We start from the raw sequence: 14,186 nt of genomic DNA on the forward strand, positions 1-14,186 counted from the left end.
TCACTTGCTGCCTAATATATCCCACCCACTAACAGGTGCCGTGATGAAGAGATAATCAGTGTTATTCACTCCACCAGTTATAAGGTCATAATATTATATCTATATCCATGTGTGTGGGAAAATAATTGATTAAAAAAATGTATTCATCACAATGCCAAGTGACTGTTGGGCACTGAAAATCTTGCGTATATTTCCAAGGCTTTCTGCAGCGCAGTGAAGTCTCTGTGCGGGCCTCATTATGGTGTGTTTTTAAATCATTGATCAAGGATTAATCATCATACGAGGACTGAAAATATGTTGAAATGATGGAATAAAACTGGTTTAGCTGACTTTGGTGCTCGGGCTGGGAGCCGTAACATTACAAGCAGTTTGCTTAAAGGCTCAGCAGCCTTCCATCTCTGGAGCACTGGGGAGATGTTTCAGCTCTTTACGACTCCTTCCAGAAAGAGAGTACTGGGAGCAACAAGGCATTACTCTCTCGCACACATGCACGCGCACACGACAGCAAGGGCCATTTACTTACCAACTAAGGAGATCCTTAAGTGCTAAGCTGTAAATTTGGTTAATTTAGCACGATTCCACCGAGAATTGGTTGGTTTTCTTGCAGGGGAAAACCCAGCAGGCTTGCTGAGAATGAGCGGAGATGGTTGATGTGGTCCTTAGCGCCTTGATGACGGCAGGAACACAGGGCTGACAGCGCGCGCCAGAGCTATAAAACAGAGCTGCCTGGCAGCCGTACACGCAGGGGCACAATGCACGGCAATATGAAAATTGCTCAAACTTAATCCAATTAGCTTGTATTGAAGAAAGATGAAAATGTTCAATACTTAGAGAAAATGGTGTATACAGATGGAGACGTGGCCCAGTGAAATCACACGTCCAGGCAATCAACACTGGAAAACATCACGCAAATGCAAGCGATAAATCGCAACATTTCACATTGTCACAGTGTGTGTGCACTGCCTCTGCGTTCAGAAGCACCTGCACGTTCATATATTAAGGATACAAACCAGACCATTTTCAAATTGAACCTTATTGAATGAAAGAAGAGAGGGAGGGAGAAATAAAAGCCAGCTACCAATTTCGTCCATTTAACTGACTCTTAAATCAGACTTGATTGAGAGGGAACAAAGAGAAGTAGAAAAGCAGCTCTTTTGACGAACCGCACAATATATGATGACATTCAGCTCTGCAGTTCTGCTTTGTCTCTAAAGCCACCAGCTACGCATGTTTGCATGATGACCATAAGGACATGACAGAATTTCCCCAATGCATCCTTGTGATCTGGGTCAGGGTAAATAAGAGCTTTTAAAATGCCTTGTTTGGAGCAGCAGCTGCGGCCTTTATGAAAAGAAAAGTGAAAACAGGTGGGACGAGGCTTGTGCTAATCTTTCACATTATGGTGGTTGATAACACACTGGTCTCCTCACTCCACACTTAAAATACTATCATGTAATACCTAAAACACCAGCAATGTGATATTTGCAGAATGGAAAGAGATGAAGACTGGAAAGATGTTGCTGACACTAATGTTTGAAACGTGTGAAACATATATATATATCACCTCTTGGTGGAAATACATGTTGTGATGTTATTTCCATCAATAGGCGCATACATTTTTGGTTAAGATCTTGAATTGACAATGCAAGAGTCAAGCACTCTGTAAAGTCTGCTCCAGCACAAGACTTTCAATGAAGTTAAGGTCTGGACTCAAGAAGTGCCAATTCATGTGTGAAAATGATTCTTCATGCTCCCTCCCAACCATTCTTTAACAATTTGAGCCTGATGAATCTTGACATTGTCATCCTGGAACATGGACATGATGTGTTTAAGAAATGAAAAGCAACACATTCCATCAATTAGGGTTAGAAGAACTAATGCCAAACATATAACATGCTAGAAACATAATAATCACTGCAATAATGCTCTATTCATAGACTCATTATAAGCATTTGCCTATTTACATCTAAACAGCAACTTTAGTTTTTTGGCCAGGCAGTGTATATTAACAGCTGTAATGTACACTATATTGCCAAAAGTTTTGGGACGCCTGCCTTTACATGCACATTAACTTTAATGACATCTCCTTCTTAATCCGTAGGGTTTAATATGGAGTTGGCCCACCAGCTATAAAAGCTTCAACTCTTCTGGGAAGGCTTTCCTTAAGGTTTAGGAGTGTGTTTATGAGAATTTTTGACCATTTTTTAACCTGTGTAAAGCACTTTGAATTGCCACTGTGTATGAAATGTGCTATACAAATAAACTTGCCTTGCCTTGCCTTTCTTTTAGAAGGGCATTTGTGAGGTCAGGCACTGATGTTGGACAGTCTCCACTCTAATTCATGCCAAAGGTGTTCTATCGGGCTGAGGTCAGGACTCTGTGCAGGCCAGTCAAGTTCCTCCACACCAAACTCGCTCATCCATGTCTTTATGGACCTTGCTTTGTGCACTGGTGCGCAGTCATGTTGGTACAGGAATGGGCCAACCCCAAACTGTTCCCACAAATTGGGAGCATGAAATTATCCAAAATGTCTTGGTATGTTGAAGCATTAAGAGTTTCTTTCACTGGAACTAAGGGGCCAAGCCCAACCCCTGAAAAACAACCGCACACCACAATCCCCCTCCACTTTGAACTTTTGACTTGGCACAATGCAGTCAGGCAAGTACTATTCTCCTGGCAACCGCCAAACCCAGACTCGTCCATCGGACTGCCAGACAGAGAAGCGTGATTCGTCACTCCAGAGAACAAGTCTCCACTGCTTTTGAGTCCAGTGGCGGAGTGCTTTACACCACTGCATCCAATGCTTTGCATTGCACTTGGTGATGTAATGCTTGGATGAGGCTGCTCGGCCATGGAAACCCATTCCATGAAAATCTCTACGCACTGTTCTTGAGCTAATCTGAAGGCCACACAAGGTCTGTAGCTATTGATTCTGCAGAAAGTTGGCGACTTCTGCACACTGACCCCGCTCTGTGATTTTATGTGGCCTACCACTTCGTGGCTGAGTTGCTGTTGTTGCTTCCACTTTGTTATAATACCACTAAAGCCCAATTTATACTTCTGCGTCGAATGTATGCCATAGCCACGCGTAGCCTACGACGTACCCTGATGTGCACCTTTTCCATCAATTCTACGCGGACCGCAAGCGCTGTGATTGGTCTTCCAGAACCCCTCCCTCAGGTCAATAAATAAATTAAAAAATCTGCGATAGGAGTGTGTGTGTCCAGAAATGGGATGATAGTTTCATCCTTACATCTGCTATATAAAACAATATTTTGTAGTCCAGAGATTCTTTATGTTAGTGAATAAATACATAGATCCGCTGAGTAAAGTTTATTTATTTTCTCATTAAAACCAAAGATGTTAATCAGTGATTGTATATCCAGAACAGGGACACATTAGGGTGCATTTCGTGAATAAAGTCTCCGCAACAGCAATTGAACGCTTGTCTGTGCACGAGCCACCGATACTGAAAACAGCGGCCACGAGAACTCTGCATGATTTCAAAAATACATTCCAGCGCCAGATCGCCTCTTATTTAACTCTACTAATCAACTAGAGATGCTTAATTTGTATTAGATACAACTCAAGCTGCAAGAACGGCCGCTGCTGCTGCAACTCCGACAATGTACACAAACAAGCTGCTGCTTCTTCTGCTTTTCTTGATACTGTGGGTTACAACATCAACATGCCCGTGGACACTGCCCACGAGCGGTCTGCATGTGTGTTTGCACATTGCAAACAACAACGCAGAAGTATAAATGAAAACCAACGCGCAACTTGCGGCGTAGAGGATGCGGCGTAGGTCTGACACAGAAGTATAAATCAGCCTTAACAGTTGACCGTGGAATATTTTGTAGTGAGGAAATTTGACGAATGAACTTATTGCACAGGTGGCAACCAATCACGGTACCACGCTTGAATTCACTGAGCTCCTGAGAGAGACCCATTCTTTCACAAATGTTTGTAGAAGCAGTCTGCATGCCTAGATGCTTGGTATACCTATAGCCATGGAAGTGATTGGAACACCTGAATTCAATGATTTGGAGGGGTGTCCCAATACTTTTGGCAATATAGTGTATCATACCCTATTGCGTGTGGAGGGAAAAAGTCTGTACATGACATGAAAACAAAGTCATTTAAGAATTTGTGGCAGATAGTTGAATGTAAAGAGATAAGTTTGCTTTAACTTTACTTTTGACACATCCTCTTGTAATACTATCCTCTAAACGACACAAACTCCAGTGAAGTATGATAGTTAAACGTCATTCAGAAGGACCATGATTAAAATATGAGCCAAATTTAATTTGGATGGTCCAAACATTGGCTTGTGAGACTAACAGTCTTTGACACGTTTCCAGCAACAACCAATGTGTCTGTCCAACACTAAACACGAAACCGCTGAGCTTTGCCACACTATCACAGCCAATCAGAAGATATTTGATGTTTAATGTACAGTTGTGTGATTGCAGGATTTTGAACTAACGAGGTTATGTAGTGGGCAGTGCTACAAAGACAATGCAACAGAAATAGAAACCGAACGACGTTGCATCTGGTTTGAACGCGGCGGGATACATATCCAAACAAAGTATAAGAGAAAATCCACATTTGAGGGTCATGAAAGCTAGCCTGGTCCTACCAGACTCTCGTACATTTCATTTGTACAGAGAGTCTGGCCTCTCTCAACTTCCTTGAAGGCGGGAACTCTGTTGAAGTTTAAAACTATTGGATCTGCCCAGAGCCATTTTGGATCTGCCATAACTAATCGCTAACGTTTGGTCGAGACGCACGTCATCTCAAACTAGCGCACGACATCAACGTCATCGTTCTCAGCCACTCCGTTCGCTGATTGGATCGGTTCAAATTTGACCGGAGAACACCAGAGAATATACCGCAATCCCAGACGGAGCACCGAAGGAAAATTAAAATTGAGCGTAAGTACGTAGGAGGGCGGAGTCAGGCTGCATGAAAGCTGTATGAAACAGCATTTCTGACCTCATATTGGCTCTCTTAATGGCTTCATTGTTTCTAACAACATTTTAGCACGGTTTCAAAGCACACAGCATTTTATGCAAGCAGCACATTTCTAAACAGTCTTTAATAAACACGTTAATGACAGAGCAACCCTCCAGCTGTACAAGAGACTTAGTTATTTCTCCAGGCATCAGACATCTTACTTATTCCACAGTCATTAAGAGCTGAGCTTCAGGATATAGCAGAGCTGGTGTAATTACACAGGTACTGTGATGAGGAAGTTAGCAGTGGTATTCATCGTCTTAATTAAGGCATAAACTCTCTGCTCGAAGCTAAAAGCAGCTCTGTTGGTTTAGGCAGCAGCACACAGGCTTTGTAGCATGTCGGTGTCATCCAGCACATCCTCCCAGGGTTGTAGTCTGCATTTGCATGTGGAAAGCAAACCACAGAGAAAGACTGTGATAAGGAAAGACGACCGAACGGAGAGTCAGCACCAGGCCGACCTTCGCTTTCACTTCCTCCTCAGAGCCTGCGGCGTCTTTCAGGTGCTGCGCATGCAAGGGTGTATGCGATTTGTCTAATTTGCAAGCTTCGGCAAGGGCCGCACCTGTTGCCCCGTCACCGCCTGCAGTCCCGAGCCCTCAACAAGCCGACAAGCACCCCCAGATAATCCATTCTACCCACTATAACACGGATGCTCTCCCTGGTCTGTGTAGGACAAGGGCATTTTTCTCCGGTGGAGCACTCATATCCGCCATGCCGCTGATGGCTCATTACAGGCCAATTCATAAATATTGTCTCCAGTATTACCACTTCCATGGCCCTCTCAGCTCCCCGGAGATTTATTCTTCTCTTCCACACCATGCTATTGTTTTCCTCTCTCTTTCTGTTTTTCATACCCCACCCTTGGTACCTCACAGTTTGAACCACCAGAGCCACATCGCTTGCCGCATGAGGCGGGTATTTGTTCCATTTAGAGTTGAAACAGGGCCAGAGGAACATCAAGTGACAGCAGCCACACAGCGGGGCGAAATGCAATCCTGCTCGATTGAACAATCATATAAGTGATGACAAAGTGCTTTATGACTATGCGGCTTTGTTGCACTTGGGTTTAGCCCACTAAGGTCTTATGCAGGCGGTCTCATGCGACCTTGGCCCATTTTCACCTTAACTCAAGCTCCCAGAAGTGTGGTCCTTTTATACCAGGCCATCACATTCAGCTTGAAATACGTTTCGCCCTACAACACAAATAGAGATTCAAAGCGAGATGACATTTACAGATGTTCTGTCAATTTTCCTGGGGAGAAACACGAGCAAGTGAGAATTTTATGTTAAATATTTACCCCCGGGTTCAAGAAATCAGCTTTTTTTTGAGGGGAACACTTTATTTCTCTTCTACTTGCTATAGTAATAACAGTAAATTATGCATAATTAACTAACCCTAATCCTAACCCTATGCCTATTGTAAGTACATGTTGGTAATTCATATTATTTAAATGTATAATTACACTGTAATAAGGACACCTTGAAGTGTAGCATTTTTTTGTGTGCTTCAGACATTGCTACAACATTTGGCCTTTTCCCCGCATTATATTTTGCTAATGTGACCGCAACTTTATATTACTTTTTTTGTGATTTTATTTCAAATATTGAGGCAAAAACTGACAGGAAGTCATTTATTGGTACTGAATAAGCCAATAAGCATTTTTTTTTTTTTGTTGTTGGCAAATTACCCTTGTTGCTTAAAATAAAGATATGTGTGCCCAAGCTACTTGCAGGACCATGATGGAAACCAAACTGCTTTGCAGATTGAAGCGCAACATAGCAAGTCACCAACTTCCAGCAGCATAGAGCGTGAGTGTCCTGTAGTGCGTGATACCATCTGTCCATCAGCGGATTCCCTTTGAGTGTAGGATACCCAGTGGTGTTCCAGAGGTCTGGACCCACATTAGCACAACATCAAACAGGCTCCCTCCTACACATGCAGCACTGCGTGCGCTCCTGCTTATCTTATCTGAGACGGAAGGAGGAAGTCACCCCTCCGGTCCATCCCTGTAGAATTAGGCTTGACCTTTCTCATGCAAAGCTGAGAGAACTTGGAGAGGTTTTCTGCCCCGGCGACTGGGATTGTGTCCAGGGATACTGCTTTAATGGGGCACCTGCTGTGCTATTGTTAAAAATAAAGATGGGTATGACTGGCATAGCCTGGTATCTTTAAAAGGTGTTCTAATTTCACTTTACGACAGCACTGCAGTGATGAGAGTAACATTTATGGGGTTAAAAGTGTTTCTTTAGTTTTATTGTAGCACATCTCGCATTAAGTTTTTTTCAAATGCAAGTTTCCCAACCCTATGGAAGATTGTTTCCACCAGAGAATAAAACATTTTAAAGGATAATTATGACTTTTTATCTCAGAATTGAGTGATATAAAGTTGCAATCCTGATTTTATAACTGAAATTTTTTTCTCTCAATTGCGAGTTTATATCTCACAATTCTGAATTCTTTTCTCACAATTGTGATGTATAAACTTGGAATTGTGAGTTTTAAAGTCCAATTCTGGGGGAAAAAAAGATTCTCAGAATTTAGTTTATCATCTCACTTCTTTTCCTCACAAACACGCAACTGCAACTTTATAGCACGCAATTCTGACTTTATAACACGCAACTGCGATTTTATATCTCGCAATTCTGACTTTACAACACACAATTGCGAGTTTATCACACAATTCTGTGTCTATATATATATATATATATATATATATATATATATATATATATATATATATATATATATATATATATATATATATATATATATATATATATATATATATATATATATATATATATATGACCGGGGCCATGTATTGTGAGATTTTGGGGAACAACCTCCTTCCCTCAGTTAGAGCATTGAAGATGGGTCGAGGCTGGGTCTTCCAACATGACAATGACCCGAAGCACACAGCCAGGATAACCAAGGAGTGGCTCTGTAAGAAGCATATCAAGGTTCTGGCGTGGCCTAGCCAGTCTCCAGACCTAAACCCAATAGAGAATCTTTGGAGGGAACTCAAACTCCGTGTTTCTCAGCGACAGGCCAGAAACCTGACTGATCTAGAGAAGATCTGTGTGGAGGAGTGGGCCAAAATCCCTCCTGCAGTGTGTGCAAACCTGGTGAAAAACTACAGGAAACGTTTGACCTCTGTAATTGCAAACAAAGGCTACTGTACCAAATATTAACATTGATTTTCTCAGGTGTTCAAATACTTATTTGCAGCTGTTTCATACAAATAAATAGTTAAAAAATCATACATTGTGATTTCTGGAATTTTTTTTTTAGATTATGTCCCTCACAGTGGACATGCACCTACAATGACAATTTCACACCCCTCCATGATTTCTAAGTGGGAGAACTTGCAAAATAGCAGGGTGTTCAAATACTTATTTTCCTCACTGTATATACATATACACACACATATGAGAGAATATATATATATATATATATATATATATATATATATATATATACATACATACATACATACATACATACATTTCTAATTTATTTTAAATTTTACATTTATTTTTATCAAATAAATTAAGTACACATATCAGAACATTTAAATTAAATGTCATTTGAGTAGTGTTGAAATTGGTTTCTTTTTCTTGCCTTTTTAAGCTACGGATGGCAAAAGACAATCACGATTGGTACTTGTGGTGATGTGGCGTCCCTATTGCAATTCCTCCATGAGACCCCGGGCTGTGAGCGCAGGCTGTGTGCAGTGAACCTCCTGGGGCAGGAAGGGCTAACAACCCTTGCATTGATCCAAGGAGACACTCAGCCCTCTAACCTGCTGAGTGCTCAGTTCAGGAGAACAATGGAGTTCAGCACACATCAATACAGCAGCAGCCTATTGAGCGCACTCCGTTTAGTAAAGCCGAATGATGAGGTTGAAGCTCCCGAGTCTCTGCAAAAGCAGGGCAGACACCTTCAGCGTCTATATAAACCCCTTTCTTTTCATCATCACGGAAAGATATACAGACACCAGCCTCCCTGTGTTCCCTACTCCAGCTTTCTAACATCTTAGCCTGTTACTATGAGTCATGTTGGGACAAAATGAGTGTCACCTACCACTCTAAAGAGTTGGAGATTGGGATGGAGGAGGCTTTCTGGGCAGGAATGCACTGCTTGTCCCATAAGACACTAAATGATGTACAAGTGCATTTATTACAGCAGCCCCTATAAATCTGAGCCTGGCCTGAACTCCGGGGAGAGGTTAATGGATTACAAAGGGATGCGGTATCGAACCTTTGAGAAGTTTATACACCACATCAATATGTGCAAGGCTATTGATCATTTAGACCTTGACAGACAAATTAAATTCATAAACTTGATAATGCACTGGAATATTTGTATTGCTTACTACAGTGGAATAGGGCCCTTTTTTACATTTTTTAAACAGCGCTGCTTTAAGATCAAGGTTTATCGACTGAAATTCACTTAATAGAGTCCACTGAAAATGCCAAGGAGAATGCTGATATAATGTGAAATTTAGAGTAAGATGAAGTCCTTAGTTAATGCTGCACAAACTTTATCCACATTTTCTTATAGGTTGCTGAACATCGCTTTGTTACTTATGCAAATGATATATAAAAAATATGTAAATAATTTACATTTAATCATTTGTATTTATGTCAATTGAAATGCATATGAATTCATGTATTTTTATTGGCCTTTTTGCCGATGCTGGATCAGGAAGGCACCTGTTCCAACACAACAAACAAACAAATGTATTATATACAAATCATTCATAATAATGGATATTTCGTTAATGGATATACTATCCAGTTGTTAAGTCTGACGCCATGTGGCAGCGCTTCCGGGTCCAAACGCTCTATCTCATACCAGAAGAAAAACAACAAATGGTGCTAATATACACACACAATGTGGTGTAATACTAAAAAAAAAAATTATAATCATAACCTTTAAATTCCAGATGGCCAGACAGTGATTTATCTTTTATAATTCGTTAAAATATTTATGTCTGTGACGCTGTGAGCACAGAGACTGTTGTGTAGGCTGTAAGTATTTAAAATGTTTAACTTTTTAAAATGTTTGGTGTTTAATATGAATAAATAGCGCTCATAAACGGCCGTCGATGGCATTCTCAAGTGAAACGAGTTGAGGCTTGGACCCAGAAACAGCGTTCCTTACGTCACGAATGAACAAGCGGATAGCAGTTTCACTGCCTTTCTGATATTTACAGTAAACATTTTTATGTTGTCTTTTTTGTCACAATGAAACTATGATACCAAAGTTACATTGTTACAAATATTAAAAAAAATCAACAGTTGAAACAAGGATATTTGTGTTAAATCAAATTTATTACAATTATGTACATCCAGAATTTCTCTGAGACAAATACCAGCAGGGTGTCAACATCAACATACATCAACACTGCGCAGATCAGACAAACTGGTACAGACCTTTGACTTAAACTTGCGTATAAAACCGATCCAACACACGCACATTATCTCTCTCCCCCTCTCAATTCAACAAATGCTTAAATCCCTAATCTGAATTGCTGAAACGGAGCAGCAGGATGTGGATTTCTACCAAAACGGTTGTAAAAACACAGTTGGAGAGGAGAATGTCATCTTAAAACAGACATAGGCACTGAATCTGTGGCTTTTATCAGGATTAATTCAGTAGCCCTCACAGCGGCTTTACAATGATTAGCTAAAATTTGCAAACAAAGTTGTTTGAAGGCCTCTGCCGCCACCCTACCAGAAACAACCTGCCAGATGCAGGAGCTCCTGAATGTGGTTTTAAGCAAAACTGGTCCATGCACACACACTCACACTAAAGCTCGGTCTCATTCTGAAGTCGATGGTCTTCCTTCCTTCCTAGCTAACTATCCCTATAGCTAACCATCTGTAACTGTGCAATGCCACTTCTGACACCGATCCAATGCAATTTACCGTCAGGATCAAATGGACTTCACCGATTCCCTTAAAAGAAAAGTTCACCCAAAACATAATGTTTATTTTCACTCTCATGTCATTCCAATCAGCCTTTCTTCTGTGGAACAAAAATGTTATATTTTGAAGAGTCTTCCTGTAAGTTTTTCCAGTGTTAAGAGACAGTTCATGTAAAGTGGCCACAGCTGTTAAGCTCCAATATAAGATGCAGATCTGAATGATTTGTCTCGAGAACTTCGAGAACCGCTCTGGCCGTATTTTTTGACCACCACATCTGTTGAATTCCAAAATTGAACTGTGGTCTTATGCAAAAGATGTGATTGTTCAAAATGTATCCTTTTGTATTCCACAGAAGAAGAAAAGAAACAGCATAAAGGTTTGAAAAGATATGAGAGATTTTTGTATTTACATTTTTTGGCTGAACTATTCCTCTAACATTCACTTCATATTTGGATTTTTAGCTTTTCAAATCAACGGCCAAATTTGAGAAAAACAAAAACAGTCACTGCACATCAAACAAACACACACACAGGGTTTTTCTATTCTTGTGCGGGTTAGTGTTAAGTCATCCCTAATCTAGGAAGTAAGAAAACATACAAACATGGCCAGACAGGTTGCGCTCTCTCATTGTGCCGCCACAGACCCACAATTCACCTGGCTGCGCTGTAATCCGGTTAACTCTGAAGGTCATTTGTTAAAAGTGAAAATGTCACAATGGATCTGAGACTCTAGTTCTCACTCCAGGATCTCTCTAGCTTTGTTTCTCATCAGCTGGTGAGTGAGTAATTTCATTAGTTAAATATTCATACGTTACTCTCCATTTGCATCACAGGGGAATTTTTTTTTTTTCGGCTTTTTTTTTCATCCTCTCAGGACTTTCTGAGAGAAAAGCCCCCAAAGAGAAAAGCACAACTGTCAGCACCTCTGCTGAAGCATCCATTGTTTTACACAGTTTAATTACAAAACCCCAGCACCGTTTCATGTTAAGATTATTCACTGCAGGAGGCCTATATAATTTGGACTGGAGGGTTTGTCATGTAATATAATACAATATAACAGGCTTTCAGTATTAGATTTCCGATTTTAGCCTCCTTGACATTTCAAGCCGCATGAACTAATACATCTGTTATTTGTCGATCATTTGATTATTAACATACTTCATAAACCAAATCAGCTACCCTGCTGGAGACTGGAGAGATACGACCGAGACAAACACATTTCTCTTTCGCCTCATTGTCTGTGTTCTCATACATGTTTTCCCTCCCTCCCTCCCTCTCTTTCTTTCTTCCACAGAAATCTCAAATCCGCCAGCACTCTGTTCACAAAATACAAGGCCTCGTTGTTACACAGACTGCTGCAGCCCCGTGTACTACACCATCTCAAACGTTTGAAGAAATTTGTTCACTACGACAGAGTACAATGTCTATAGCAAGGTCCACAAAGAATACGCTGATCCAACAGTGTTAGGACTGCGTGAAATGACATAGAAACGAATCCAACGGCCTCAGATGACAAGAGAGCCAACTTTCTGATTCTTTGGTACCTCTAATTTGTTGCTATAGTCCCTACACTGCAATTGTTCACGATTGTATTGACTCGAAGTTACGCTTAAACAGGCTTTTTTTGAAGCATGAAAAGAGCTAGCTAGCATTTAGGGGAAATGTATGGACTGACTGACTGCTAAAGAAAAGTCATAATTCTCTCGTCGTCTTTCCAAAAATGTCTGTCGCTGTGCTTGTTCAGGCATGCAGACGGTTTGTGCCGACAGTCTGGTTTGCATGTTGAAAAGTCAAAAGGGTAAAGAACTGCAGTGAAAGGAACATAATCCACCTCAGCTGCCGCTCTCGTACAGTGTTAAATGGTGATCACGGTAGCCATTTTAATGCAACTAGAGTGTGATATCTGGACTTAAATTAACTCTCAGGAAGCCTGGGAACAGGTGATTGGGCGGATAAAGTCCGGTCGCGGGTTGCTCTCTAATCAACCTCACTCTCGTTACTCGCCCCCTCTGGACGCCGCAGTTTCTCCACCTGCTCGTTTATCTGTCCGTCGCCTCCTCTCCTGTCCTCTGTCTGCACGCTCAGGTGGTCTTCCTCATCCACATGGGTCACGTCATCATCCTCGTCTTCTTCCTCGTCGTTCTCTTTCTTTTCCTCCTCCCCTTGAACTTCCATGCGGACCTGGTCTTTCAGGTCCAGAGGGAGAATTGAGCCCAGGCCCACGTCTCCGTTCAGGCAGTGTGAGCCGGACGGGGTGGCCTGGGAGCTGTTGCCCTCTTTGACGGGGGAGGAGTTGGCCGATTCGTTGCTGACAGGAGAGATGTCGCTGCTGCTGTTGGTGTGGTTGACGGAGGGCGGGTTGGACAATGAGCCCGGTTTGAGAGGGATTTGCCAGGATGGGATTTTGGGAACGGAAGGTGAAGCGGGGAACTGTCTCCTGAGAAGAAAGAGGACGTGAATAGAAAATTACAAGTGTTTTCTTCAAACTGTTTTCTGAAATCTCTCACAAAAGAGTGCATATTGTGCCTCAGGCTTGATTCTGACTCAAATATGCACACACGCAAGTCCAGCTATTGTGCTTTGGAAACACACGCAGATTTGCAGGTATGGAAGTACATGAGAGATTACGTCCATATGTACGCCACACCTGGCATCAGATTCAAAACAAAGCTTCTTGTTGTGTCTTCACAACAAAGGTAAAATAAATTCAAAAGCAACTTCAGATATGTACTGTCAGGGTGGTTTTGTTATATTTGAATACGAGGCAACAAGTTGAGCAGATGGCGAGCTTGGTTTGTATTTACAGCAAAGATCTCGCATCTCGAGAAGGTCGACCAGATAAAACATTCAGACACTGGAAGAAAAAGGTAATTACAGCTTAAAATGTTTAATGAGAGTGAAACAACAGACAAATGAAAGCTTTTATCTGTGTATTTCAGATGTATGAGATTACTTAGATCTCAATTTGCATGATACATACATAATCAAGTAAACATTAATGAAAGTGAGGGAAGATCCATCTTGGGGCATTGAGGAAACCTGTTGAATGCATCAGGCCTCATTAACCAGTAATGAGCTGGTTCCAGCTACATGCCCCGGTGAAGAGAACGATATGACACATACAGATCAAACCATTTCAGACACATTTATCTGCCGAACCGTCCCAAGCTCCGCTCATTTACATAGTGATAATACAAAACTTGCATGTTGGAACAACTACTAGAGGCCTCTTTA

At 41.4% G+C, this 14,186-nt stretch overlaps 1 protein-coding gene across 1 annotated transcript in view; it reads right to left on the reverse strand.

Moving 5' to 3' along the window:
• Positions 1 to 10,340: 10,340 nt before the first annotated feature.
• Positions 10,341 to 14,186, reverse strand: part of pex14 (peroxisomal biogenesis factor 14) — a 95,183-nt gene continuing 91,337 nt past the window's right edge. Inside the window, exon 9 of the mRNA XM_079802737.1 lies at positions 10,341 to 13,389. Coding sequence (XP_079658863.1) covers positions 12,930 to 13,389 — 460 coding nt within the window. The 3' untranslated portion in view covers positions 10,341 to 12,929. The remainder of the gene's footprint in view (positions 13,390 to 14,186) is intronic.

Source organism: Gobio gobio (assembly GCF_949357685.1).
Source record: "Gobio gobio genome assembly, chromosome: 21".
In the NCBI taxonomy this organism is placed as follows: Eukaryota; Metazoa; Chordata; class Actinopteri; order Cypriniformes; family Gobionidae; genus Gobio; species Gobio gobio.